Source organism: Colius striatus, chromosome 2 (assembly GCF_028858725.1).
Source record: "Colius striatus isolate bColStr4 chromosome 2, bColStr4.1.hap1, whole genome shotgun sequence".
Classification (NCBI taxonomy): Eukaryota; Metazoa; Chordata; class Aves; order Coliiformes; family Coliidae; genus Colius; species Colius striatus.
The window spans coordinates 66,077,801-66,102,195 of NC_084760.1; the positions used below are offsets into that span (position 1 = coordinate 66,077,801).

At 40.4% G+C, this 24,395-nt stretch overlaps 1 protein-coding gene across 3 annotated transcripts in view; it reads right to left on the minus strand.

Moving 5' to 3' along the window:
• THBS2 (thrombospondin 2) overlaps window positions 1–24,395 on the minus strand; it is an 83,323-nt gene that overhangs the window by 23,556 nt on the left and 35,372 nt on the right. For 2 of the 3 annotated variants that reach the window (XM_061990903.1, XM_061990905.1), the window contains exons 2-4: window positions 5,636–5,710; window positions 4,100–4,656; window positions 2,512–2,596 (exon numbers count right to left, since the gene is read on the minus strand). In XM_061990903.1, the coding sequence (XP_061846887.1) occupies window positions 2,512–2,596; window positions 4,100–4,656; window positions 5,636–5,710 (717 nt within the window). Of the gene's footprint in view, window positions 1–2,511; window positions 2,597–4,099; window positions 4,657–5,635; window positions 5,711–7,406; window positions 7,444–24,395 lie in introns of those variants that run through there. The other variant, XM_061990904.1, reaches the window with a different exon arrangement.

Here is a 24,395-nt window from a genome sequence, read left to right on the forward strand (position 1 = left end):
TGTAAAGTGCTATATTTAAATGTACAAGAAATGAAAAGGGGAGGAAAGTATTCTTCCTTCATTGAGGAGGCTAAAAACAAAAGAACAGAGAAGTAACCCATCAGATGACTTGAAATAATTACTTCTCAACCACACTCAAAATGATTGGTTCGAGGGGCTTTTAAATTAGCTACAAAGTATCTGCCACTAGCCAAGGTCTACAAAAACTCATTCATAGTATTCCAGAGTTGAAGTAATTGTCCAGCTTCGCTTACAGGATGGGAGAAAACCGATATACCACATAGCAGATCAGCAGTCTCTGTGTCATAACTATTTACTTCAGCTACTTTTTGATTCCCTGGAAAGAATGCAATTTTCCTACCACACTGAAACACTGGGCTTCTCAGATTCCCCCATAGCACTTCTCAGGTCATTAATTTCATATTTTTTTCAAGCCAAGATGGAGTGTGCCTTGACCGGAACATTCTGAGGACATTAATAAAGCTTCAATCTCAGCAGGAAACATAAACCAAAACTATGTTAGAAGAGCTAAATCCACGCTTCCTACTGGTACTTGGCAGTGACTGAAAGAAGATGCCTGGGGATCACTGGGAAATCAGTTCTCTGCTGCTGGTTTCCTGCTAATTTCCTAAGGACCACATGATTATCTTTAAAATGAGAAACCAGAAGAGCAGAATGTGCATCCTTTCACATATGCAAATATCATTCTGTTGATCTAGCTAAAGAAGGGATTTTATTGATGTGCCTACTTAGGCATGTTTTTGTCATCTCTCCTACCCAGCACTGTGCGTAAGTCTTGCCTAAAGTATTTGCAGCCACCACACTACAGAGATACTTTCCTACTCTCAACCCAACAGCAATCCCAAATTACCATTTCACCATACCTCACATTCTCATACTAGGATTAAAGATACAGCAGACAAACACAATCTTGCCTCTCTAAAAACAGCAGGCTTTTTGTGTCCTCAGAGCTGAGGGCATTTCACTGGTAACATCTGCCATGTTGTTACAGGACACTCACGGGTAAATAAAGCATCTTGGTGTCTGTATCTCAACTCAACTAGTGGGCCAACAAAATGGGAAAATAGGTACCTTGTGGTCAGCATCATACCACCCATCCACCCGTGCCTTTTCAACTGTGGTCATTGAGCTGGATAGGCAAAGACAGGAAATTGGCCATGCACATAACAAGCTTGTCAAGTAATTTTGATGGCCTCGAGCCACAGTGTATTAGCCCTCTTCTGTTGTTGCACCAGTAATTGCCATCTTGCAGTGTTCTCTTGGTGTTGCAAAGTAAACTTAAAAATACTGTGAATTGAATGATTTCCTTTAATACTTCCCAGGAGAGACAAAGCAAAAAAAAAGACAAATCTGTATAATTCAGACCTTAAAATTTGGTAGTTGACAGATGTAATTAAAACCAAAAAAGAATTCCTCTTAAAGTATGTATTACCATGCAGAACTCAATTATCCCTTTAGGCTCTTATCAGCTTCCTCTTTGTGGCAGAAGTACAGTAACATCCCATTTCCACTTGTTGACATTTCAAAACATTTGGTCATACTATTTCCTTTTGTGGTAATCAATCAGTAATAACATGACAGACTTACAGACACCATCTTTCATCCGTTCTGCTGGTTCAATCTGTCTACACCTAGGGATCCCATCCTCTTGACAGACTGTTCTGCCTCTGACTGGTGATTGTGCCCTCAAGGTTCTACCTTGACTTCTGGCAATTTTGTTTCCATTGGTGAATGAAGCTGAACTGCATTCTTTCTGAAACCATCCTTCTCTTTTATTCAGTTTACAGTTAGACCTAAATACATATTCTATTTTTGCACAGCAGTTCTACTCCTCAAGCATCTTTTGTGATGAATCCAATATACTCACACACAGAGGAGTCCCCTCCTGGTAAGGCCAACATGAACTGAACTAATAAGGACATGTGTCAGCCTGTTACACACATGCCTTCCATAACTCTTGGGGTATTTTTTTCTTATTTTCCCTTGGTTGTTTTGATTAACAGTGCTTTGGGATTCAAATCCAAAGCTCTTTCAGCTAATAAACTTATTGCTGAGGAATTCAGTGTCTTTAAGACTCGCAGACTTATTCATGGTGCCATTGAGAGTCAGGAGTAGAATTCAGAAGCAACATTATCACAGTCTTGTGCTCAAAGAATCACAGACAGCTCACGGAATAATCTAGATATTTTCACACATGTGCACTTTCCTTCTGTTTCTATTAATTTCTTGCATTACAGCTTTTCTTGCAACTTAAAAACAAAGGCTCAGAGTTTTAAATCTAAGTAATAATAACTAAAATAGCAGGTTAAGGAAGAAAAAAGGTATCTCAAGATAGCTAAAAAGTACATTCCTATTACCACTAAAAAGCAACTTATTTTATTTTTCAATTTCGAAGGGATCTATTGCATGGTTTTAGGATAACATGTCACCATTGTAACTTCTCATTTTCAGTGTCAACTGCATGTTATTAATGAGGTAAAAAAACCTTACTTGACTGGCTTCTCTGGCATCCTTTCTTACGCAGAACATCCTCTATTGAAGTATCAAAGATTAATTGAATATTTTGCAAAAGACCCTGTAATAATAAAAAAAATAAGTAATTAAAAGCAGTTAGGTTAATTTGGGAGTTCCTGATCACTGATATGTTCAATCCCATGCTAGTGACTGGATCCAGACATAAGTAAATATTTAAAAAACCATCTACAAGACATTAAACCTGATATAAACAAAAAATTATATTTACAGTGTTGTTACATACAATTTCAATACTATAACCAACCAAATCAGGTAGGTTCTGAAACAAGTCATAATAAAATTTATTAATCCAATCTTCATTTTCATAGTCTGCATTTTAGATTGCAGTCCTGAGAGATATTCTTCATGAGGTCAATGGCAACCCTTAAAGCTCCTGCCTCATTGCACTTCCATCCTTGGCCAGTCTTTCCCATGCACCGTACTTAGCTGCCTCCTCAATTGTGCTGACACTACCCTGAGACAACACTATAAAACCAGATTGACATCTGTTTGACTTGAAAAAAAAACAACCTCAAAACTGAGTGAAAAATAATTCTTTAAAATTAGATTATTTCACTGACTCATTTATCAGTACAGCTCCAAATCAGTTCTATGAGCATAACTCACAGAAAAATTTAGTCATGGAGGCAGGAGTTAGAGAAGCTATGGGCAAGAACTTCTGGCTTCCCTGCCAAAACTGGTCACCCCATGGAACCAGACACAAGCATGTCACGCTCTGCCTGACAACTAGATGGCACAACAGGATGAGAAAGAAAGGGCTTTTGGAAACTTTTGAAGCCATCAGCTCAAGTTTGATTTCAGCTGTGAGTAAAACAAAGCCATCCTGGGCCAGATCACATCACTGCATGAGGCGAGAAGTCATCTTCATTTTATAGACAAAGCAGAAAGTTTGCAATTGCTTCATTTTAGAATAAAAGAGACACAATTGATGTTTTCCACAAAAAGAAAAAGAACCAATCTCATTTATGAGACTGATAAAAATATTTTGTTCTATTAAAAAAAAATACTTTCTTTTTTAATTGAAATGAAAAGTTATTCAGAATGGCAAATCAAGATATTTTGTAGTGGGATGGACCAATCAATGCTTTGGTTATGGAACTGAAATGATTTTATTTCCTTCCTCTTTCAAATAAAATTTTAAAACATTCACAGGCTTTTATGACTGGAATAGACATATTTCAGTGGGAAAAAACAGTTCTTTAGGAAATTTCCAAAGAATTCTATAAATCACCACAAAAATGCCGCAGGTGTTTAGAAACCCTACATCTGGAAAAGAAAGCGGATGGTTGCACAGGAAAGCCCATAATCTGGTTTTGTGCACTTTTGCTGGACCCAGACTTTGCATTACCTGTTCTTTGCTATCAGAAACCCCGAATTCACACAACACAGATCCAGCAATGAATACAAACACACTCATGAGAAATTCTGCTTGGCAACATCTGTGACTCCATCAAATCCAAGAGGTGTTGGGAGAACAAAATCACCACTACTGTCATCTTCTCAAGCTACTTGCCAGAGACCCAATCTTCTCCAGGTTACCTACCCTGAAATGATTCTCCCGAATGGACCCTTTCGCCACATACATTCTGCTGTTCTCTGCTTTCAGTTGCTCATAGAAAGGCTCCTCCAGGATGAAGCTGTCAATAAGGTCACAGCCAACGTAGAGGTTGTAGTTCTCCCCCGTTATTTGCATGGTGACGTTCTTCCACTGTGAGTCGGCGAGGTCCACATCTTCCAAGGAAATCACATTCTGGAAGCCATCCACCCAATAAATAAGGTCCAGGGTGTTGGCCCGGCCATTTGAAATGATCTCAAACTGCCTCTCACTGATGCCAGGACCCTCTAAAGCAAGGATAGTGCCTCTAGATTGCCTGTCCTGTCTTAGGGTGGCTGAGAGGATAAAGCCCTCGTTCTGTCGTATGAGTTTGACAATCTTTTTTAGTTTCTCTGGTTTACATGGAGGTATATGGTCAAATCGAATGAAACGATACGCTGGGATAGTGGGGTCTGGACCCCGAAACAATTTTGCTCCAATTGTCTTTCGGTTTATGTTACTGATTTGAAGTAAATCAAAGGTAGTCTCCTCTTCCTTCTCACCATCTGAAAAAGTTAACAGCACGTGACTATGTGTCCACAAAACAGTCTTACAAGAAAGAACTCTGCACACTATACTTAGTCTATTCAGTTATATGACAGATACAAGGATGAGCAGAGGATACTCAGCACTTTCCCCCTTCCACAAACAAAACTTCCTACTGGCATGCAAATGAATCCTATTTTGATCTGCCATTTTCATTTGCATGACAACTTTCTCCTTCTATGCTTGTAAGTACAAATAAGATGATTACATAACTAAACATATGGCTGCATACTTTATAGCACTACACAATACATTCTTGTGTATTTACATATATATATATAGATAGATACACATACATTTTTACATGCTGTACACCACGTATATGCCTATGCTTGGATGCATGTAACAATATATTCATCAAATGTTTTTAATATATATGAACGGATAAAGCAGCTTGAGCCAATTTCTGTATTTTGACTATCAGTTAATAAAAATCAAATTATGAGAAGCCATGTGGCCACATGACCAGATGAAGCAAGGGATTTGCTTTTGAAAGATTTGGGCCAAGAAGTCAGATGTAAAAGAGGGTCTGGCACTATGCCAATTTACATTCTACTTATATTTGGTCTGTAGAAGTCTATTTCTATACCTCAATCTTTACAAAATATTCACCTCAATCAGTGATTATTTTTATGTTACATTCCCCACATACTTTCCATTGCAGAAGAAAGTATAATAACAGTTATTTCTGAGATTATATATATTTTTATCAATAATTTCTGAAGAAAGCAATTTTTAGATATTTATTGAGGAAACTTCATTTAGGAGCAGTAAGCTGCATCTACCAAAAATACCTCTAGAAACTACTATTTCAGACATTTCTAAAAAAATATCATATATGATTACTTTGCCCACTGTATCTAAGGTAAGGTAATGTTCTACACCAACTTTTACCTTTGGAAGTTACTCTATATCTAGTTAAGAAGTGTCAGAACTTACCCTGAGCATCTGAGAAACCCCACAGGGTTATCAAGACAGAAAGCCACAACAGCCCACTCTTCTGCAGCATAACTCCTATAAATAAACCAAAATGCAGTAAGTACTAGGAAAATAACATTTATCAGTTATAAATAATTTACCTCAAGAAATACTATATCAGAACTCTCACTATAAGTAAATATACATATAAAATCAGAATTTCTATCTTGTCTTGATTCTTGTAATATTTATTCTGTGGTTACTCTTGACACCAGAAGGAAAATATAATATCAAGTGAGGGAAAAAGAATTCTGGACAACAAGGCTCCTTTTTATGCAAATGTCCTTAATAATGAAAAAAGAAAGTCATAAAGAAAATATAAACCATTATTTTCTCCACTATATCTCAGTTGCTGCCACGGGGACCACATGATGTCTCATGAGCATACTGGTAGCTGCATCTTTACTTTGGAGTACAATGTTCAACTGAAATTCCTTGTAGGATAATGGGATCTCATCAGATGCTGGTTGTGAGTACTAGAGGTACTTTTCTCAGAATCATAGAATGGTAGGGATTGAAAGGGACGTCTAAAAATCATTCAGTTCAATCCCCCTGCTAAAGCAGGTCCGCCTAGATCTGGTCCCTTAGGAACACATCCAGGTGAGCTTTGAAAACCTCCAGAGAAAGAGACTACAATCTCCCTGGGCAGCCTGTGCCACTGCTCTGTCACCCTTACAATAAAGAAGTTTCTTCCTTAAGTTTTAAGTGGAACTTTTTGTGTTGCAGCTTATGTCTATTACCCCTAGTCCTGTCACTGGACACTACAGAAAAAAAGTATCTTTTTCAGTGCTCTCATACAAACTCTTCACTCCTTCCTGTATATACATATATAACTTATCCTTTCCTATTATTCTCTGTACTCAACTGTAGTTGGAGAAAGTGACTTTTAACTTGATCCATTTTCACTCTGAAGCACTAAGCAGTCACAAGCCACATAACTGCATCTCCATATGTGTTAGCGCTCACAATGAATGGAGCAAACATTCCCTGGAATGTGTAGACGTTCGTTTCTCTGGATATAGTCAGACCGTTTCAACACCACCAGATCCACACATTTTTGTAAGGGCTCAGGGATGCCATCTTCTATTGACTGTAGTTTCTTTTTTTCATACAGCGAGCTCTTATTTTCTGTCACCTCGAGGTATCATCACTGCAGGCAGCTACCAGCAGACGCCAGGGAGTCTCTTCCACCTCCCGAACGCAGCGGCTCGCCTGCCCGTGCGGCTCGGTGGCGGCGGCTGCGGGCACGGCTGCCGGCAGCGCCCAGGGCAGCGGGACGATGCCACGCACCGCCTCCGCCAAGGCAAACCCCCTCATCCTTCACCCCAAGTACTCGCGCGGAACGGCAGCCCGGGGCGCCCGCTCGGCTGCCCAGGGCGAGCTCCAGCTGTGCAGCCTGGCGCTGTCTTTTCCCTCGGCCCCGCCGGACGGCAGTCGCCCCGCCGCCGGGGACTTGGTGGCGGGGCTCGGCGCCTTCCCGCCTCGCGCCTCACCTGGCATGGGGGGAGCCGACGGCGCGCTGAGACGATGCCGGTGGGGAGCGGAGCGCGCTGTCCTGCCGCGTCTCAAGTCCCTCCGCGGCCCCGCGCCCTGCGCCACCGCCTTTATGGGCTGCGGGCCGGGCCCCGCTGTCAATCAGCGGCGCCGAGGCGCGCCCCCGGCTCGCCCCTCCGCCGCGGTGACATAACCCCCCTGCCGCCCCCTCCCCACCGGGCGGCCCGCGCTCGCCTACCTGCGGGGCCATCCCGGGTGCGGGCCCTCCCCTGCACCGCCCCTCGGCGGGCGGTGCGGGAGGTCGGCCGGGAGACCGGGGCCTCCCCCAGGGGCGCGGAGGGGCGGAGACAGGCGGGCGGGCGTGCCGTCGTGCCGCTGGTTTCGCGGGGGCACCAGCGCGGCCGCCGCGGCGCGGCTGAGCCCCCGGGAGGCGGCGCCAGGCCCCGGCAGCGGGGACGTGAGCGCAGCCGGGACCCGTCGGAGGGGAGCGTGTCCCCGGTCCTCCGCCCCGACCCGGGCCGGGACCCGCCGGCGGGGAGCGCGTCCCCGGTCCTCCGGCCCGACCCGACCCGGGCCGGGACCCGCCGGCGGGGAGCGCGTCCCCGGTCCTCCGGCCCGGCCCAACCCGACCCGACCCGACCCGGGTCTGGTCCCGCTCGGCCAGGGGACTTCGCCAAACCTCGCCGGCTGAGAGCTCGGTGCTTCCGCCGCCACTGTGGCAAGACTGAGGCTTCCCGAGGACTGAATCCTCTCATTTTTTGTCTTTTATTTTTAAATTACACAGCAGACTTGCCCCAGTCACCCTCCCCCCGCTCTGTTTGTAAAATGCTTACAGGAGGTCAGTCAGCAGCTTCTCGAGTGAGCCCAGCACCTCGAGCCCTCTCTTCTCCGTAGGAAGTATCATTGCCTTTGATCTCATCGAAGGCATCCTCCTCCTCCTCCTCCTGGAAGGAGCCTTGCCTCGGGGTAATGAAAGCATACAAAATATGTCTTTTTAGGCTGCTCCCAGTCTGCTTGGGAGGACTGGAAAATATCTCCACAAGCAAAGACTCACAGTCCCAACCCTTGGACTACGGTGTCACCATGCTGAGGAGCAGCCAGCATGACTGCGGGCACCATGCTTTGTGTGAAGCAGAAGAAAGGATCCCTGCAGTGAGGCCACAGAACCTGCCCTGACATGCAGAAATGTTTCAGAAGTCAAGCAAGAAGACCACGATCCCTGCTGCTGAGTCCCAAACTGGGGTTGCAGAATTAAGAATCCTGTAGCTGATGCAATGAGGCATGGGTCTGTCTGAGAGTTGCCTGCAGAATGTGGGAAATGGAGCCCTGTCAAATGTATAGGTGGATAAACACCACAAATGTTTGTTTGGGTTTCTTTTCTTTCTTTAAAATAGAAAAAAAAGATAAAGAAAAAGCAGCATAGGAAGATATCACAATTTGAAATTCCAGTAGAAAGAAACATTGAGGTTTCAGAACTCAAAAGACTTCAAAAGGCTCCATCTGTCACTAGAGCAGAAAATGCCAATGCAAGCATTGCTGCCTTTCCTTTTGCCATAGAAGCTCCTTCCAACTTGGCTGGCCTCAGCCTTGCAGGGTAGCAGGAGCCAAGGAGCCTTCCCCTTTTTCACAAGGTCCAGAGGCTGAGCCAAGCTAGGAGGGAGAGGGCTTTTTTGTCTTCCTAAGACATTTGGTTTTCAGTTTTGTGAAACCTCAAGAATTCACAAAACCTCAAATTCTACCGAGTTTACTCATTCTTCCCACTATATTAAGACTGAAGTCTTTATATCTATATATGTGGCTGTATGGCGTGTTTTCCACAGGACTTTGAACAGCACTGCCACATTCTCATCAGGAAGCTGCTCTGGGTTTATAGTTGGAGAGGAGTGGGCAGACTTAGAAGGTATCATTGAGATAGTGCAGATTACTATTTGTACATTCATATGCAAATACTTTTTATGGTGGAAATTTTTAAGTCAGCAAGAGGACAGTGCAAAATAAAGAGACAGATTTTATTGTAATTACTTTTAACCAGCTGCCTTATAACAAAACTCCATCTATGTGGGCATTATGGGAATGAAGGACTGATAGCATATTGTTTCAAGCTGAGTGATGTATGTATAGGATGATGACCTTGGAGAAGACAGATTTCCGCAACTGTGAAAATGCTCACTGCTCACTTTCTCCTGGCCACCTTGGAAGAGGTAAACATCTCCTTCTTTCCAAGATTCCTGGTGGAAAGGAATGAAGGCGCAACTCTGCTTCGCCCAGCTGGCTAATGTGCACATGCAAACATTGGACTTAAATTCACATTTCTCGATTTACCTTCTTTTTCAGTACAAGATGAAAGTGAGAAATGGTAATGAGAGAGATAATAAAGTAAAATGTATTAATATTTAGGAATGCTAATGAGGGTAACTAGTTCTCATATTGATTGTTTTCTGTAGTGTTTTGCCTTTCATTGCATTTTGTTTCAGACTAGCACGTCAGGCACAAGTACAGGTTCTTCTCATTTCTTTATGCACCTCCCTTTGACTTGTTCAGTCTACTGATTGGATTTATGCTTTCTCTTTCCTCTTCTGCACCAGCCCTAGGGGACTTCCATTTTGGATCATGTGAGCATCATGACAATAAACTTGTCAAAGAAGGAAATCTTGCCACTACTCATTTACAAACTTCATTTTTACTTAATAAAGTGCTTACACACAAAAGAGGTGTCAAAAGGAAGGCTTTGAGTTTAAAGCTATCACACGTTTAAGGGTTTTAAATTGGTTCCTACATGATTTGACTTTTTCACACAACTTATGGAAGGAGCTCTAAGTGGAGACTCATGGTCAGAAACTTTGGTCTGGAAACTCTTTTTCCCCATTGTCTTTACAGTACATATGACAAGACAAATATCCATCTTTAAACAGTTAAATGTGTTCTTAACCATTTAACAGATTTTTTTTTTGGTGTTCTCTCCCCACATGTGAGCTGCTGAACGTGTTATGGCTGCCAAATATTTGCAGCTTCCAAAAAAGAACATTTCCCTAACAAAGTACAATGCTAAACGAGCACTGAAAATGCTCAGTAAATCCCACATCGTTGCTCTGGGTTCCCAAAAAATCCCTTTTGCTTGAATCAGATTTATTACCCACAGATCTGCTTTTTTTGGTACTTTGTTACATAGTTTAACATTCTACCACAAGGGTATTGACATTTTCACCTGTAGTAGAAAAAGAATCCATCAGTACAGCAGTGACTGTTAAACAGCTAAGACTATCATTATCCAGGCTGTGATATTATCATTTTTCTTCTATTTGCAGTACTGTGCTTTCTATGTGTCAAATGGAATTTGGTCTGTTGTCATTACATGTGATCAAAGACAGCCCAAATCTCAAAGCTTTTAGATGGTTTGGATCTAATCCTTGTTTAGAAGTGAAATATACTGAAGTTGACAGTAGTTTCATCTGAGGAACAAGTCAATACAGACAAAATGATAACTTCAGTGATCCAGCTGGATTATGAAGGTTGATGAGAGGACCAGATACCATCCATTTCAGGAGGAGGTAGAGACAAACTACCCTCGAAGGCTTAGGCCTATCTTCTTTTCACTTATTTAGGTAGAATAAATACCAAATGCTTACTAAGTGCTTAGCGAGTTATAGCAAATATTTGAACGATCTCAGTTTAAAAAGGAAATTTTTGTTGTGATGAGACCCATGTTTGTTTCATCAGAAACACAAGTTAGGTTCCTTGCCTTACCCACACAATTTTCTCGTAAAATATGGGTTATTCCCACCTGCATGTGTTGACTTCTGGGATGGGCCCATCCTGGGGGGACTCTAGGTGCAAACACAGGGCAGGAGCCCTTCTCCTGGGTAGAAAAGCAGCTCCATGCCCGAGGGTGCTGCATCTGCCATGCTTTCTCCCTCCTGCTGCTGGCAAGGGCCTCGGCATCTGCACTTACTCCTTGCCCTCCATTTTTGTATAGGTACTGCAAAGTGGCTGTCTGGCAGCAAACTGTGGCCTCACCAGGTGCAGTGTGTCGCTGAAACATGAGATTTGCAGAGTCTGAAGAGATCAAGAGGCGCTACTGGGAAGAGAAACCAAATGGATGAAAGCTCCAACAGGGCAAGAAAAAAAAAACGTGCTCAAAAGAACTGAAATGGATTGGAAAATTTTAAAAGAACAGTCTAGGGGTTTGATATCTCTCCATATGTTCAAAACTCCCACAGATGGAGTCATGGGTCCCACAGGATGAAGTGAAGAGATGAAAGAAAGTAATTCATGGAACTACTACAGCTGGCTATGGGTCTCTAACTGGGAGAAAGGGCGTCATTCAGCTGTGGTCTGATAATGATTATGATGATTAAAGCTGAAAAAAAGAATTCCTTTTTTTTCTTTTTAAACTCAGAGATGTGTTTTGCCTCCTTTTCCCCTTATAAGAACATCCACAACTTACCCTAGCATGTTAATTACTTGTGTGTACTCCTATAGCTTTTATTTACCTTGTTGATGGGTATTTACAATCTTGCTTGGCTGTCAATGGTCAGAGGAGTCAGAGGTCAGAATTTCAGCTCACTGGTCAGCACACCATGACTTCCTAAACAAATAGCTGGGCATATGTGTTAAAAGTGATGCCTTTTATAGTACTTGTGCTTATAAGCATCCATTTTGCTCTGAAATGGTTCTAAAAGCATTCATCCACATGGAATAAAATAATTTCAAAAATCCCTCCAAAACAGTTAAAAGGTGAAGAAAATAATTTTTACTGTTACGTACATTGTTCTTGAAAAGGGAACAGGAAGAAATTTGCTCTGATATTAATCTTGGTATAGCCAGGTAATGAAATGCTGTGGAAAGCAGGGCAATAAGAAAAATATCTGTTACAGCATACACCAGAGACTTGACAGTGTCACACACATTTGTTGCAGACTTGCCAGTTCTGGCACGTTATTATTAGTTTTTTATTTATTTGTTTGTTTGCAATTAGTTGTATGTTTCACTCTATTCAAGGACTAGTTGGCTTCAAATCAGTCAAAAGACTATAAGGAAAGTCCAATTTGTTCCCCTACCTACAGAACATACTCTTCCTATTTCTATCCTTGTTTTCTGTCAAAAAAAATTATAAGCTAACTAAAAGTGATATAATATAACCTATGCATGGTTTACTGATATTTTCTTGCCTATTTACTTACCTTACATCAATTAACAGCATTTATGTTGCCTCATTTTCCTTTCCATGCTCACAATGACGTGCTGGAAATGAGGGCACAGGAATGCACTGATCATAGAATCATAGAATGGTAGGGTTGGAAGGGACCTTTAGAGTTTATCTAGTCCAATCCCCCTGCAGAAGCAGGTCAACCTAGATCAGGTCACATAGAAACATGTCCAGCTGGGTCTTGAAGATCTCCAAGGATATTCATAAAGAGGGTCAGTCATATTTATTTTTGTATTGCATTTATTTAGTTACTTATTTTATATTTTGAAAATATTCACTTCTAGGAAACCCCAGACTAACAAAGCTAGTTCTACCTCAAGAAAAGCTCAGCTGACCAGAGACTGTCTCAATTTTCTCTCAGCTACCCACAGAATGCATCTTAAATTTACATGGGAATTTGCATGGTTCACAACATTAAGGAAAAAAGAAAAAATAAAGTTGGTGATTGTGTCATTTTTGCCATCGGGTGAATGTTTTTTGCAGAAGTGATGATGAGCTCTTATTCATGTCACCTGTGGTGGATGCCTACTTGTTGGTGAGGTTTGCATGGTGTCCTATTTATGCATTTGTGTAAGCTTAAGTGTGTGAGCGCGCAAAGATTTGTCCTTTACTGTGGTATCCTTGGAAGCTACTTGTGTTACTCTAGATTAAAGATGCTGAAGTTCAGACCCAGCTTTGGTAAAAATGTGTAGCTTTACTTCTATTTGATTTAATCATATACTACATATTAAACATGTCATCAGACATGCCTTGTTCAAATACAGTAGAATGCCTTTCTTTTGTCTTTATGTTCAGTGTTGGATCCATTTCAATTTTTCTTAAAAGTAAAAAACTAAACAAGCAATTCTTCACTTTATTTGAATTGTGCTTACTGTTATCCCTCATTCTTCTGCCCTCAAACCTTTAATGTATATGACATTTAAGTCACTAAAAATATGGAAGATCTAGATTCAAGTCTAGCTATCCACTTACTAGTCTTGCATATTTTTCAAACTCCATCCAGAAACCACCTAGAAAACATCTCAATAACAACCTTTGGACGGTATCACGTACGAGGCAGTTTGCTAGCTTCTCCTCTGCCAACCTGGATAGCTACTCATTCAAAAGTCCAACTCTTGTAACATCCTTCCTGCAGTTGAACTAATAGTTCTCCTTATGCCACTGAATTTAATATTCTGCTAACAAGTTCAGAATTAGATGTTTTTCATTTTCCTTCTCTACAAGTTCTATCTTAGCAGAAAAAGTACCACGAGCTTCCTTTGGTAAATGCATCTTTTATCCAGTTTTTCTCTCTGTCTTCACTTATTGTTTCAGGATTTAAATCCTGAGATTCGATTTAAATGAGATTCGATTTGCTCTCTCTTCTCCATTATTTAACATATTTATACTAATTTTCCTTATTTTCTGTGAACTATGAACACCAGAAACTGATACAGCTTTCCAGTCAAGTAAGTGACATAAAAATATCTTCTATGTTCTTCCCAGTAATTGTATGAGTGTCCAAGGTTTACATGCTTTTTAATAATCTTAACGTAGTGCTGGATGTCTTGTTCCCTTAATTATCATATCAAAATCCTTTATAAAACTTTATTAGAGTTAATACTTCCTGTGTTCTCACATTTCATTGAATTAAAATATGTGTTCTTAAGGGAGACCACCACATTTTTTTTGTGTAATCTGAAAAGCTCAGCAGTTTTACTGTACTGTTTCACATACATACAGCTACCAAACATGGCTGCATCAAGGGGAACTCAAGGATCTCTCTGCATTAATAACTCTTCAGACACCCCCATTGAAAAATCTTTCACTTACAACTCTTAGTACAACTACAACCATTGCTATGCTCTATCAGCAACTGCTCTGTATTTATGGTGGATCTATGTTGAAAAGATTCTAGTGAAAATGAGATACATGACAGCAGAAGAGCTTAATTTTTAATTAAATAAAACTCTAAATTTAAATTAGAAAGACATTTCATTATTTTCTTGATCGTACTTTCAAGGGAAATTAAATTTCTGTCCTTGAGCTAATGAAAAAAAATCAACCCATACAACATTATTGGATTTGTATGCTATAATCTGAAGGAAAAATAGGGGAAAAAAATATCCCCAAATAGTTTTGTTTAAAATTTTCCTAGAGTTTAGCAAGATCTGCTCCTTTCTGCCGTATCTGTAACATTTCTTACTTCCCTCATGGGACTATTTATTTCATAGATTAGTCATGCCTGAGGGTGTTTTTGTATTTTAAAGGGAAAGATGCCCTGAAAATCTAAATAATTTTAATTATGTACTGTTACTCCTATTGCACTTATTAAAAGAATGTACTGATGGCTCTGTGTACACACAAATATTCTTGTCTCTGAAATGGAATTTGCTATAAAAGCAACGCTATGAGCTTGAATAAGAAATGCTCATATGGAAAAGAAGAAGATAATATATTTTTGTACTATCTTTCCTACTAAATTTATTGCTAAGTGCTCCCTTACTACTCAGATAGAAAAAGTAAACCATATGTTTCTTCCAAAATAAATAGTGTAACTTTGATAGACACTTTTGTTAAATTATACAAATGCTCTTTCAGATTAGCTGTTGTTCAGCTTCTTGCTTCCTTTGAGTCCCAGAGTTACTGGGGCAGTTTGATGTACTTAAAGGTGGCAGAGGGAGGGATTAAACTACCACTCTGTGAGTCTCAGCAGAATTGAATTCCTTTTAGATAAAGCTGGCTATATATATCTCTATTTATTCTTTCAGGCATTCAAAATAATACCAAAATGCCGTTGGCTCTCACATTCAGAAACAACTAATAACTGAGCCTCTGTTTTTTAATCAACTCGACACGCCTTTAGAGTGAATTGTTCCTAGATACTAAGGGTCTGCAGCTGCGGTTCTGACATTTGTCATAAATAGGCCTATATGTGGGGTTATTTTTCAATTTATTTGTAGAACTTGGTGAAAAATAAGATGTCTGTTTAGAGTAGTTTGTTTTAAAGGTGCTTAGATTTAAAATTTCAGGTTTTCGTATGGCTTGCATATTATTACCATGATGAGAAGTTGTTAATAGACAGTCTATAGACTTGCTCAGGTTCAATTTTGAAGAAATACTCTTGATCAGCTGTAATGTGTTTATCTTCAGATAAGAAGTAGGCAGTAAGGCATATTCCCTGCATCAACCTCTTTGACTAGGAATAGTAACTTTAACCCATATGGGTCACCTTGAGGACACATTCTTACATATAATGATAAGGCTTTTACAGTACTGTAGTGGTTTTGCCTGGGCCAGGTTTTTTGATAGCAGGGGGGCTACAGGGGTGGCTTCTTTAAACAAAGAGTTGCTAGAAGCTTCCTGTGTAGCTCACAGGGTTAGGGGCAGTCAGTTCTAAGCTGGACCCTGCACCTGACCCAGGCCTGGCCAATTTGTGATGAAGGTAACACCTCTGTGAATAACGTATTTGAGAAGGAGAAGAAGTTGTTAGGCAGTTGTGAAACTGCAGCAGCAACAGGGAGGGAGAATGTGAAAACATCTCCACAGACACCAAGGTTAGTGGAGAAGGAAGGGGAGGAGGGTGCTTAGGCCCTGAAGAGGCTCCCCTGTGATACATGGTGAAGACCATGGTGAAGCAGGTTGTCCCCCTGCAGTCCATGGAGGCCCCGGGAAGCAGAGACCCCCTCGCAGCCTGTGGAGGAGCCCACACCACAGCGGGTGGATACCTGAAGGAGGCTGTGACTCCGTAAGTTCATCCTGGAGCAAGTTCCTGGTAGGACCTGGGAGTCCCTGTGGGACGTGCCCATGCCAGAGCAGGTTTGCTGTCAGGACCTGTGATCCCGTGAGGGACCCAGGCTGGAGCAGTCTGTCCCTGAAGGACTGTTCTCCCTGTGGGTGACCCACAATGGGGCAAGGTGTGAGAGGAGCTGCCCCTGTGGGAGGCCCCCATGCTGGAGCAGTTTGTGAGGAGCTGCAGCCCGTGGGAAGAACCCATGCTGGAGAAGTTGGTGAGGGACTGTCTCCTGTGGGAAGGACCCCACAGCGCAGCAGTGGGAAGTATGAGGAGGCCTCCCCCTGAGAAGAAGCAGCGGGAAAGTCCATCTGTAATGAACTGACCGTAACCCCATCCCCTGCATCGCTGAAGGGAAGGAAGGAGAGTCCTGGGAAGAGGAGGGTTGGGGGGGAGGTGTTTTTAAGACAGTTTTATTTTTCATCTCCCTGCTCTTATTGTTTCTTTAATAAATCAAACCTTTTTCTCCCTAAGTTGAGTCTGTTTTGCCTGTGATGGTAGTTGCTGAGTGATCTCTCTGTCCTTATCTCAACTGACAGGCCGTTTGCTATATTTCTCTCTCTCTTCTGTCCAGTTTAGGAGGGGGAGTGATTTTATGACTTGATGGACACGAGGCTAAACCACCACAAATACAATAAATGAAGTTTATATTTTTTAATTAATTTAAAGGTTATTAGAGTCTTAATAGCTGTTTTATTTTTTACACCTCATAGTTAATTTTTATTTTTGTCCTTTACTAAATTCCTCAGGGCTGTCTTTTTGCTATGATTTTCTCAGATTTGTTTCCAGAATCTGTAAACTAGTGGAATATTTGAAGCATGAATAGTTGAGCATGCATTTTGTGTGCAGAAGTTAGATTGAGGTTCTTAGTTTGCTGGAAATCAAGTTTTTAGTAATTAATAAACATCTAACTGCATGACTTTTGTTTAAAATTACTGTTTCAGCCTCTTGGATTGTAAAGAAAAGCTCGACATCACCTCTAAAAGAGTGGTTTTCACTCTCTAAATGGAAATGGTACAATCTCTTTAACCAACCTGGGGTTCCTTGTCAGGATGTATGGACTATGGAGTAGGATGTTTTCAGTAAAATACTGTTTCTAGTCTCTTAAATAACCTTCTGAAGAGAGCTGATGAGTGTCACATAACTGGAGGATGAGGTTATTTGCATCACATTACCTCATTCTTACAGAGCTGCTTTTCGATATTGAAGTGTAAGCTTGCCTTTTCACCCTGCTTTCTGCTTAGAGGTGCGCACCAGCCTGGTGTGAGCAAGATGTAAATTTGGCCTATGTGCCTCTCTGCTTAAAAGACTGCTGTAAGATGATCAGCAGAATGACAGCTTTAATGTGACACAGAGAAACAGTAAGAATTAAGCTTACAGGAGTTTTAATTCAAACAATCTTTAAAGACATCTGGCTAATGATGTCAGCTGCGTAGCCATAGATGTACAAGTTGTATGTTTATCATTGCTGCTATCTCAGTTAAGAGAGTTTGTATCGTCTTTATTTTAAAACATACAATAGCGACTTCTGCTTTTGGTAGGACACAGTCTGACCTTATCTTTTAAATCTGAAGTGATTAGTTCTGCCAGGAAAATCAGTAGCTTCCAACTGCCTTTGATATATGGCATCCAAAAGTCAGATCTGTCGAAAGACGTCTGTGGTGCCACAGAAGAAAAAGATCCCAGATTATTGTTGGATAAAAGACAATGAAAGCTCTTTTCTGAGGTTTGGCCTGGTTAGAACACTGATTTTCTCAGAAATTCATTCCCAGATATAATTAAAGTGTCGTCAGATTTTTGCATCATAGAATTCTGTGTAAGGTTGAACATGCAGCTGGGAGGAAATGTGTTTAAAAGCTTTAACAACACAAGGCCAGCCTGAGATCTTCTTTGATTTTTACTGGATTGCTTTATAGACAACCTATTTCACAACTGCATTTAGTCATCTGCCTTCGTGATAGAAAGCAGATTTGGTATATGCTTGTGCATTGTGAAAGTGAATAGCAGTTCATGGCACTGGATCATGGAAGTGTTGTCTTATGGACATTCCCTGTTTTGCAGCTTCACCATTCTGCAGCTTCACCACAACTTACAAAGATATCAAAGAGCATCCTTTCTCATGTAAGTAATAAAAAACGAAAGCTTAGGTCCTTCTTATTTCCATGATGAAACGGAGAATGTGCATAAGGAAAATTTCAGAATAATGGGATTATGCTTGCGAAGAAAGAAAAAATGTCAAGAAGGAAAGAGATTTTGGGAAATTCCAATTGTGATGGGTCAAGAGCTGCCCCAACTATAAATTTTTTGGTTTTTTCTCAGTTAACTCAGAAGCTTAGACTGACTCAGTGATCAACATAGAGACAGAGGCAGGTCCAAAGGATGACTCTTCCTCTCCTAAAAGCACATCTAAAATGAACAAGACCCAGAGGTGCTTACCAAAGACCAAAATTAACAAAACATTCATTTAAAGGTTACAGTGACAGTAAATGACTGAGATGTCCGAGTTCACACATTGTTCTGATAAACCTGAATAGATTGGTTTTTTTTTTTCCCTCAAGTATTACCCTCTATCTAATTTTCCAATTTCCTGTTTAAAGTCTCTATGGAGTCATAGTTTGTTCTTTGACTAGTAAGTTGTTACATGGCTTAACAATTCAATGTGTAGCCAAAAAAATTAATGTGGAAAATGCAGATACTGAAAAGTAAGGGCGAAGAAAAAGTACTTAAAATCCCAGAGTGAATGAATGAGGACATTGAGCACAATACATAGAAACAAGGAAAGGTAGAATGTGCTAAATTAAGGTGTAGACCTGGATGTTTAAGTCAATGCTGGACTCATAAAAACCAGAATCTGGAGGGAAGTTAATTTCTCATTGACCTTCCAAGCTCTACAACAGCAAGATAGACCTACGAGACAGTTAGGCTTTATTCCAGATCTTACCATGCCTTATTATTTAGAGATTCACAAGTTCAGTACCATGCTTTATTATTTAGAGGTTCACAAAGTGATAAAAAACCCATTGAAAACACCTGGAAGTTTGTTCAAGTCAAAGCACATTTACCCACAGGTCGTATCACCAGTACAGACTTGTGCCTGACATTGCAGAGACAGTAGGAAAAGCAGCATCTCTGTAATGACTCAGGCTTTGGGCAAAGATGGTCCTACTCTTTCCAACAGATCTCATATATAACTTTTGGAAGCCATGGACGTGGACATTTAGAAGTTTAATGCTGTGGTGAGGGTGATAAAACTGTCTGTGTTCTCTACCACAGCAGCTTCTCTCTTGGACATAATTTCTTCTTCTCTTGCTACTGTACTCCTCTGTCTTTCTCCTATCTAACCCTTTCCCTTTATCGGTCCCCTGTATGTGACACCAATCATAAGATGTCTTTTCTGCCTTCATCTTTCTTGTCTAGTCCTGAGATCAGTTGTCCTTCTGCCATCTCCTGACCAACACTACGTTCCCACACTCCTAACTCCCTAATCTACTCTCCAAAGCAACTCCAAAACTGCATCTTTGACATTGCCAAGTCAGGCTACTTCCTCTTTTAGTTGAACTTTTAAATTTTATTCTGAAAATAAGGACACAAAGATTTCTCGAAATGTCTTTTACATATGATTTGGGGATATCACATATAAGGTGGGATCATTACAACCTCAGAAAAAACTTTCCCAACTATTTTGTAAAAAAATAATAAAAAAAAAAATCTTTGAGACAGGCTCAAAGCCAGAAAATTATAGTTTGAAGCATTGTCATGGGAAAAACTTCAAAGCTAATAATAAGAGAATCAGATAGCCTTAACATAAAGATATTGTTATCTACACTGCTTGTAACATTCCTATCACATATGTAGCAGTTGTTACTGGATGCTTTGGGATAATCTACAAGTATCAGATTAACTACACTATCAAATAATAAGCAAATAGAAGAGATTTATGTCACTAGGAAATAGAATTTGACCCTCACCATGTAAAGTGTTCTTAAGAAGGGAGGATCGAGGAATTTTTCGTAGTCAGATCATGATCTGTTGAGTGATTAATAAGAAATATCTCTGTAAATCTCTAAGGGTTGAAGTACTGTTGAACAAAGAAAAAAAATCCTTTAATTCTGTACTGATTAAAAAAAATATGTGGAGTCACTTTATGGAGAGGTAAAAATGGAAATGGCATTGGTACAGTTAACTGAAGCTTAAAGCATGAAAGGAAAACCTCAGTAAATATACAGTTCATGTTTCAAGTAGACAACATGGATCTTTGCCTAAACCTTTGGAACTAGCAAGGAGTCTTGCAGGAAAACTTAGATCTTCTAGAGAAGTGGCATGCATAATGATAATAATAACAACAACAACAGTAACAACAACATCTCACAAAGTGTAGCTAAACCTTTATATTTTCCAGGAAAATTTTGTGTGTTGACATGTTTTCATGTCAGTTCTATGTGTCCAATTTACGTAACAAGGCTTAGCTAAGAGTAAAATCTATTGGGGAAATGCCTGAAGCTCCTTGCATCACAAATATGTAAGACTTTTTTTTTTTGTTAGTTCTTTCACTCACGAGACTTGAGGAATCTCAAGTGAAAGCAGCTAAACTGTATCCTAGAGACAGGCATGAAAAGAACTCCTCAACTTAAATGGATGGCCATAAGTAACTCCTCATTACAGCTGCGTTTGGGAGGGAGTGTGAAGAGGTCAGTAAACTATATATCACATTGGGAAAGTCTTGCCAGGAAAAGATGCATTTCTGGAGTTGGCATGCAGTATCTCAGCATTATAGTGTATGGAACAAATTCTAAGGTCCATACTCAGTTTTTAATCATTCTTTACTAAAAAATGTCACAGAATTAAATGGGAACAGTGCGAGAATAAAGACTGAGCTGTAGTTGAGACTGACAGTGTTTTACTGTTTCAAAGATTCCAACTACTTCAAAAGTCACATATAACCCCGACTGTTTGGAAAATTATTGGTCTCCTGAGACTACAAGGCAGCGTTAGTGTCCTAGAATCAAGGTTATTTAAGCAATTGATTATGAAGTGTCCTCCTCTTGTATCCGTGGAGCAGCACGCAAAGGCATTTGATCCTTCATCTTATATGTACAACTAAGGCTCAAACCTTGGCTCAACCTTTCCCAAAATAAACCAAGACCTTTTGGATATGTCTCAAGTGCATAACAGCTATGGTCTCTTAGGCAAACAGGTAGTGGGAAGGGGTTCACATACAAAATTTCTCAAAGCTTAAGTTAGAAGCTCAAAACCAGCCAGGAAAACAGGCCAAAAGAAACATCATGTGAATGCTGAGGCTTAGTATCTGCTGAAGAGAAAGAGAGCTCCATAGCTGCACTGATTCAGTACTTGAGAGACTAAAAAACACATGATACTCCCAGTAAAACTAAGTTTAAGTTCGTGTTTTGAGTCTCTGGAGAACTTGTACTATTCCTGCCTAATAGGGGATCATCTGGGAAGTTTCACATGGGCACGTACACCTGCACAGAAAGTGTGTACATCGGTGTCCTGAGCCATGGGTCATCCAGACTGGGTGATGACTGAAATATATTATGCTGACTTTCTGGACTGCAAGCTGGATTTCTCTTCCAAGGAAATCAGAAAAACAGAACAAAGGTGGTCATAAGGAGGGGCATGGAATTTGCACACATCTCATCCTGATACTGTGTTGAGACATGAATTATGTATGCATGTAGAGCTGAAAGCCTGGAGCATACAAAGATCTCAGTGTGGCTATAACCCAATATATATAAGATCAATTTTTTTGGATGCAAATGACTATTTCAAGGTGCTTGAAAATCCATATACAGATTCCAGTTTTATTTTAGGAATTCTTTCCAAGGAAATTAATGCTGATGTAGAAGCTGGAATTATACTGGCGTACTTCCTGACCAGCAGAGCTGAGTATAAACAAAGCATAGCAAGTCATTAGGTCGTGTGGACAAGGGATCACTCATACAGATCTTGTAGAATGAACTCTTCTTAACTCTTCAAGGTACTTCTCAGATGCTTCCTTGGATCAGACAAAGTCTCCATCAACAGAAGGAGAGAGTAGAGGACTCAGTAGCAAGGACAGAAAAGGTGTACAATGCAAGAAGTAGCTCCAGAATCCGAAGAGATGAGGGCAGGTAGATTAGTTGCATTTCCTTGTTTTCAGAAAGTGGAGTTTGTATTACACTGAGTAGCAGCTTTCATGTTAATCTGAGATCTATATGAATGAAGTTCAGGGAAATTTCATGAAAATGTAGCTAAGACCCTGAAAATTTAACACTTCACCTGCTTCAAGGTTTTTTAGAAGTCTCTTGGAAGAAGTTTGAAATTTGAAGACATTTCAGAGAATCATAGAATGGTAGGGGTTGGAACAGACCTTTAGAGATCATCTAGTCCAACTTCCTTGCAGAAGCAGGTCCACTCAGATCAGGTCACATAGGAACATGTCCAGGCGGGTCTTGAAGACCTCCAAGGAAGGAGACTCCACACCCTTCCTGGGATGTCCCAACCTCCTGACATCCACCATTTATATACTTGTAAATCTCTTCTCTAGACTAAACAGCTCCAGTTCCTGCAGCCTTTCCTCATAAGGAAGATGCTCCAATCCCCTGATCATCTTGGTGGCCCTGCACTGGGCTCTCAAGAAAATGTATCACTTGTCTCAGTGTTCTAACCAGTTACACAGTCACTGAAGAACTCCTAAGGCTTTTTCAAGTCCAACTAGTCTAAAAATTACAAACAACAGAAAGTTAAAAGTCTGAAAACAGTGAGAATACATGAGTCTCCTGGGTGTTAGATAATGCATATTTTAATTGGTTAAAAAATAGTATTGATATTTATCATAATTGTATGTTTATACATTGTGACTAGCCAACTGTGAAAAATATCTCCATCAGCTATTTCCTTTTTCTGCCATGCTTTGTAAAAAGCCTCTGGAATATTTTAGACAAGAAAAATTAAACTTCTTTTTAACATCTTCCATTAGAACTATTTCCGTAGTCCAAGAAAGTGGTGGATAAGTTCAATAGGGCGTAGGCTTAGGTAGTCAAATGTTGGTTGGCTTGTGTCAGACACCTTAGACAAATTCTTGACAACTTTGCTGGAGGAAAAAAAAAGTATATATGAAAAAATAGATTGGTGAAGGTATTAATGGTGTGAATTATCCTCCATGGTATACTGGAGTTCTACCAGTGGTGCAGCAGTCTTTTTGGCTGATGAAGCAGAAAACATATAGTGCAAGCAGATATTTTTCATTGACTAGCTTTTTGGATTTGGCACAAAGATCAGTCTTTACTGACATGCAGTGATTGATACTGTACATGATGGCAATAAAACTCCCTTCACGTTCTCTGCTTGCTCTGCATGATTGATGACTGTAACGTCTCTTTGTTCTCTTGTTCACTTCTTGAATTGCTGCTTGCAGTTGCCAAGTTGCTTTACACCTGATTTTTCAAAAGAAAAATAATCTCCTCTACCACTTAAAACTGGCAAAGGAAATTATCCAAGGTTGGCTCAGCGGCTTCCAGAGGAACATAGAGGCCTCACAGGCTGTGTGTCATTTCCTTGCCCTCTTCTCTTACCTGTTGCATTTTTCCGATCGCTCCTGATTCCTTTTCCTCTCTCAGTTCTTCATATGCTGGTGGTGGATCTAATTAAATGTTTGGAATGAGAAGGGTGTGCCGGCCATGAAATAAAATAATGCTTTTGGACATGCACATCTGCAACATAGCATTCATTTTACCTCACATTAAACATGTCAGAATCTGTAAAGTGAATTGTTTGACATTGAGAGGACTCCCCTGCTGGGAAAATGACGATATGCAGAAATGACAGTTGCAGCTTCTCAATCCTTCCCAAATGAGATCCTTCTCACAGTGAAGTGAGAGGCAGGGTTTCCAGATGACACTGTCTCCAAAGGAAATAAGAGCTTCTGCTTTACATGACCCACACAATGTGTTTCACTTCAGTGCACACTACTATGCCAGGAGTGCACTGTCACATCAGTACTGGGTCCCACAGCCTTGGGGATGACAAAGTATAGGACTGTAAAGAAAATCTGTAGTGAGTGAAGTACAGTTCAATTCAGGTTACATTGATTCTCAACATTTGAAATCAATTAAGGAGTGGCTGATTATATCTAAACACTAAATACCCTTTCAAGAAAAAACAAAACAGTTCATTAGAAAAAAAATAATTATGCTTTCTGAAGCTGGCAAATGAAGAAATGTTCCCTGTTACAGCTAATGCAAGGTATGTCA